The 5,000-nt window shown below is 46.4% G+C and overlaps 1 protein-coding gene across 1 annotated transcript in view; it reads right to left on the minus strand.

The window, feature by feature from the left end:
• Positions 1-5,000, minus strand: part of mtss1 (MTSS I-BAR domain containing 1) — a 211,472-nt gene that overhangs the window by 37,489 nt on the left and 168,983 nt on the right. Inside the window, exon 12 of the mRNA XM_063216207.1 lies at positions 1,273-1,429. Coding sequence (XP_063072277.1) covers positions 1,273-1,429 — 157 coding nt within the window. The remainder of the gene's footprint in view (positions 1-1,272; positions 1,430-5,000) is intronic.

Genomic DNA, 5,000 nt, shown 5'->3' on the forward strand with positions numbered 1-5,000 from the left:
TCTGGCCACGCAACTGTGTTGGAGGTAAAGCGGTGATGACACTTCCATATAATACTTTTTTATGGTGGAAATTTATGCACACAAGAAAAAAGCAAAAAAACCCAACATTCTCATTACTTTTTAGCTGAAAAATCATTATACTGCGTTCTGTTGTGGTATTACTGTCTACACCAAAACCACGGTGTCAATGGAGAAGTGCAGTATAATGCGCATTATACTGCGTTCTTGGCTAGTACGACGTAACCTCCTAAAACCAAAAAGCGCAGTATAATCAGTTTTTATCGTTTTTTTTTCTGAAACGGGACCAAGTTGGATCAAAAAAATTTAACACAAGAAAAATAAGGTATTTTAAAGCCAATTTCCGGTCTAAACCCATTTTCAACCATTTTCAAGATACTGTGTTCTGATATTGTAGGGCAGTATACTAGTATACAAGAAACCCATGTCTACTATGCGCAGGACTTGGTGAAGTGCAGGTACAGTGCTTGAGGGTGAGGATGGGGGATGAGGTAGGCAGGTAGGCAGGTAGGCAAGGTCATTAAAGGGACACTGTGTGTGCTGCTCTACATAATCCTGCGATGTGATTTGAATCTGATCTTGAAATCTGATGTGTGTGTTTTTCTCTGCAGGTTATTCTGGACCTGAAGGGATCCGATTACAACTACACGTACCAGACTCCGCCTGCGTCGCCTAGCAACACCCTATCACGCAAGAGCAGCATCAGCAGGTAGTTTGGGGCCCTTTGCTTGATGTTAAAGGGACACTGTGAGATTTTTAGTTGTTTATTTCCAGAATTCATGCTGCCCATTCACTAATGTTACCTTTTTCATGAATACTTACCACCACCATCAAATTCTAAGTTTTCATTATGACTGGAAAAATTGCACTTTTCATACATGAAAAGGGGGATCTTCTCCATGGTCCGCCATTTTGAATTACATTTTTGTAGGGTTAGGTGAAGAGGAGAGGTGGGGAGGGGGGTCAATAGTGCTGAAGCGTGGGTAGAGTAGAGGGGGGGTGTAAAGGTGGGTGGGTGTGCAGAGTGCAGGCTACTGACCGTGGGAGGGGATGGTGTAAAGGGGGTGGGTGTGCACAGAAAAAGCTACTGACCGTGGGAAGGGATGGTAGCTGAAGCGTGGGTACAGTACATGAGAGTGGAGCTGTGGTGTGAAGGGTGTGAGGGTGTAGACAGTGTGCAGGCTAGTGACCGTGTGAGGGGATGGAGGGGGTGGTGTAAAGGGGGTGAGGGTGTGCACAGTAAAAGCTACTGACCGTGGGAGGGGATGGTGTCCTCGGAGCAGGAGGGGGTGGTGGTCTGGGTGCTGTAGCCGCTGGAGCAGTGCAGAGAGTCACGGCTGGTGCGCGGAGCCTCCGAGTTTAGGCCACCGCCCCCCAGCGTCAGGGCCAGCTGCTCGCGCGCAGACTGGGGCTGCGGAGAGAGACGGAGGGAGAGAGGAGGGGAGAAAGGAGAGGTGGAGAGAGGTAGAGAGAGAGAGAGAGAGAGAGAGAGAGAGAGGTAGAGAGAGAGGTGGAGAGGGAGAAAGAGAGAGAGGTGGAGAGGGAGGGAGAGAGAGGGAGAGAGAGGGAGGGAGAGAGAGAGAGAGGGAGAGAGGAGAGGTGGAGAGGAGAGCGATAGGGAGGAGGAGTGAGGGGAGGGAGAGAGGTGGAGAGGGAGGGAGATAGGGAGGAGGAGTGAGGGGAGGGAGAGAGGGAGGGAGAGAGGTGGAGAGGGAGGGAGAGAGAGGAGAGCGATAGGGAGGAGGAGTGAGGGGAGGGAGAGAGGGAGGGAGAGAGGTGGAGAGGGAGGGAGAGAGAGAGAGAGGAGGGGGGAAGAAGGAGAAAAACAATTGTTGTTAGTGAGGAAATCAATGTCATCTGTATATATTGTATCTGCTTTGCCAAATACAACTAGAGGGTTGTAGAGCTACTGTCCGTACTGTGGTGAGAGCCAACACTGTGCTGGTACATTGAATATTATGGCCAAGTCAGTCTTGGAAACGTGTTTTTCCTCGCTTGGAAAAGTCTAGATGTGACCACAACAAACTGCATCGGAACACTTGTAATACATACAGTACCTCAGGGTGCGATTTTTCGAAAAACCAGAAGGGGGGACGTGCTTCTGACTTTAAGCAATATCAATGGAAATTCATTAAACTGTGATTCAAATTATATAGAAAAAGTGGCGATATGAAAACCAGAAGGTGGGACAATCCCCCCCATCTCCCCCTTACAAATCGCACCCTGCAGTACCTGATGTTTTAAGCGTGGATGGCGGGGACACGTCCATACCACTTTTGAGGTAAACCGGGCTTGTCCGCACCACTTTTTCACAAACATAATGCAAAAATAGCCTGGACAATTCGCCATATTAATGTCCCCTCCACTTTCCATGCCAAACCTACACCTTTGCCTGATATCCTGAGTGCAGTTATCTGCTGTACGTACTCTCACCTATCGACAACACAAAAGCTAACAAAAGCTAGCAGAACTTCTGACTGAAACTCAAAACTTCTGACTGAAATTCATGGAAAGTAATCAGTCAGATTGATCCCTCCAGTCCATGTTTTCCCTTTTGGCAATTCACACAGCAGGCACCTCAGAGACCTCAGGCCTGTTGTTCAGAGTGACCTCTACTGGTCCTGTGCTGCCACCAGCAGGTTACCACTTGGTACTGCACAACTCACTAGGCCAGGGTTTCCCAAACTGTGGTGCGTGCACCCCTGTGGGTGCGTGGCCTGCGAGCTAAATAGAGCAATGGTAATGGATATGTGAGTTTTTAATTGTATGGTGAATTGTACGCTTGAAAAAGCATCAAGTCTATTGGAAATGAGGATTCCTAAATGACTCTGCATAATATGCAATGATTTGTGCAGTGAAGCCATATTTGAGTGGCTATAAGTACACCAAAACATTTGCTCAGGGGGTGCGTGAACCACATTGAAATATACAAGGGGGTGCACGGGGGAAAAAGTTACTAGACCAATTCATTATGACACGCACGCACAGACAGTAACAGAACATCTCCACTTCATCACTGTGACCCGTTCAGGCAGCATAGCTGAATGTTGAAGTGACTGTGACGGCAAAGACACAACACGTACACAAAATCTGCTGAAAAACACGTTGAAATGTTTTTTATGACTTCAAGACTTTGACGCTGAATGGTTGCTCTTGGTTGGCGCACGCTCTCTCTCTCTCTCTCTCTCTCTCTCTCTCTCTCACTCTCGCTCTCTCTCATACACAGGTGAGTCATGATTGGTGCAGTGAATTTTAAAGAATTTTAGAGAGTGTTTGTGCGCATGCAAGTGTTTTCTCATCCTTTTCTGGTTGCATACTTCTTTCCCATTTTCTCACAGTCTCTCTCTCTCTCTCTCTCCCCCCCCCCCTCTTGCTTACATACAGGTGAGTCATAATGCGGTGCTTAACCGTTTTTTTTTTTTTTTTCCCTTCAGTTTTTCTCTCGTCTCAACACCTGCGGCAGGACAATAGGCCGACCAACGTGCTAAAAGATTTTCTGAGAGCTCACTTCAGTACATGCACACCCAGTAGCAACTTGATAGCCTGCTAAGTATACAGGTCCTTCTTTTGCAAAAAAGAGTGATGACAGACGGGGGAAATTTCCCAGCAATGTCGCCGGGCAACATCGCATAACAAATGTTTAGTTTTGGATGCCTGCCCGGATGACTGCTATCGGGCAACACCTTAGAGAGAGAAAAAAAAAGCAACGAAAAAAGAAAAAAAAACAGGAAGAGTTGAAATCATCAGCAAGGCAACTGACTTATGTGTGATAACCCAATCAGAACATCAGGAGCCTGTCATCTCAGTTGCCTTGGCAACACAGCTCAAACAGTTGCCTCGACATTCTCAACACCCATAATTCCAGAACTGCTTGTTCGGGTGCTGCATTGTAAACGGCTAAATTGTGTTCCAAGCCCCTCTTATGTTCTGTTTTGTGCCTTTCAACACCGTGATAAACCAGCATTATTCCCCAAGCTCTCATGGTTTATTACGTGCGTTGCCCAATCAAAAAACACGCACATCCAGTGACTGGTTTCGGTTGCAGGTTCAAAAAAAGTCAATCCATAAGTAATGAAGAAAACCGCACACCGATGAACTCCCATTTAAGCCATTTTTAATGTGTGACGTTTCGGGCTACCCTGGCCCTTCCTAGTCTGAGGAGGGGCCAGGGTAGCCTGAAATGTCACACATTAAAAATGGCTTAAATGGGAGTTCATTGGTGTGCGGTTTTCTTCATTACTTATTGCTTAGGTCGACCTCAACTCTGACGGCCAGAGGTTCCAAGGAAAAGCCTGCAGACATTCCATTGCCAGTAATATTGGAGGAATTTAGGTTACGAACTTAGTTACAGGAAATGACTGTTACAGTTAAGGAAATGATTTCATACGTTGGCATTTGTTATGATAGAAGAAACCTCTTGCTTGACTTCTTTTGCTTATCTCTTCTTCACTAGCTCACCACTGAGGGGAATCAAGAGAATATGGCCAAAACTTATTTCCCATGAGAACATATTCAAAAAAAGTTCAAGATCAAGATTATTTTTTTTATAAGGGACAGTGTGTGCAGTTAACATTAATGTAGTATTGTTGGGTGTTTGCACTGCTGAGTTTGGAGTAGGTACAATGCAGTAGAGTGAAAAGAACACGTTCACCTCCTCCAAGACTCCTGTTTGACGTTTCGGACGACTATCTTTGCCTTGCCTGTGATGTCAGCTCACTTCACATCGGAGATGGGTACTGTACGCATGTCGCCCAAATAGTCACGATTAAAATACAGTAACCGGCTCCTAGGTGTTCAAGACTTTATTTCTGTTTTGTTGGGAGGTGCAGCGCTGTCAGAAGAGGACGTAGAGGAGTAGGAAGGTGGAATACAAGATGGAGGAAGAGGACGTAGAGGAGTAGGAAGGTGGAATACAAGATGGAGGAAGAGGAAGAGACAGATGAGGAAGGAGGGAGGCAAAGAGGGTGGAGTAATAAAGAGGC

The sequence above is a fragment of the Engraulis encrasicolus genome, chromosome 14 (assembly GCF_034702125.1).
Source record: "Engraulis encrasicolus isolate BLACKSEA-1 chromosome 14, IST_EnEncr_1.0, whole genome shotgun sequence".
NCBI classification, from domain to species: Eukaryota; Metazoa; Chordata; class Actinopteri; order Clupeiformes; family Engraulidae; genus Engraulis; species Engraulis encrasicolus.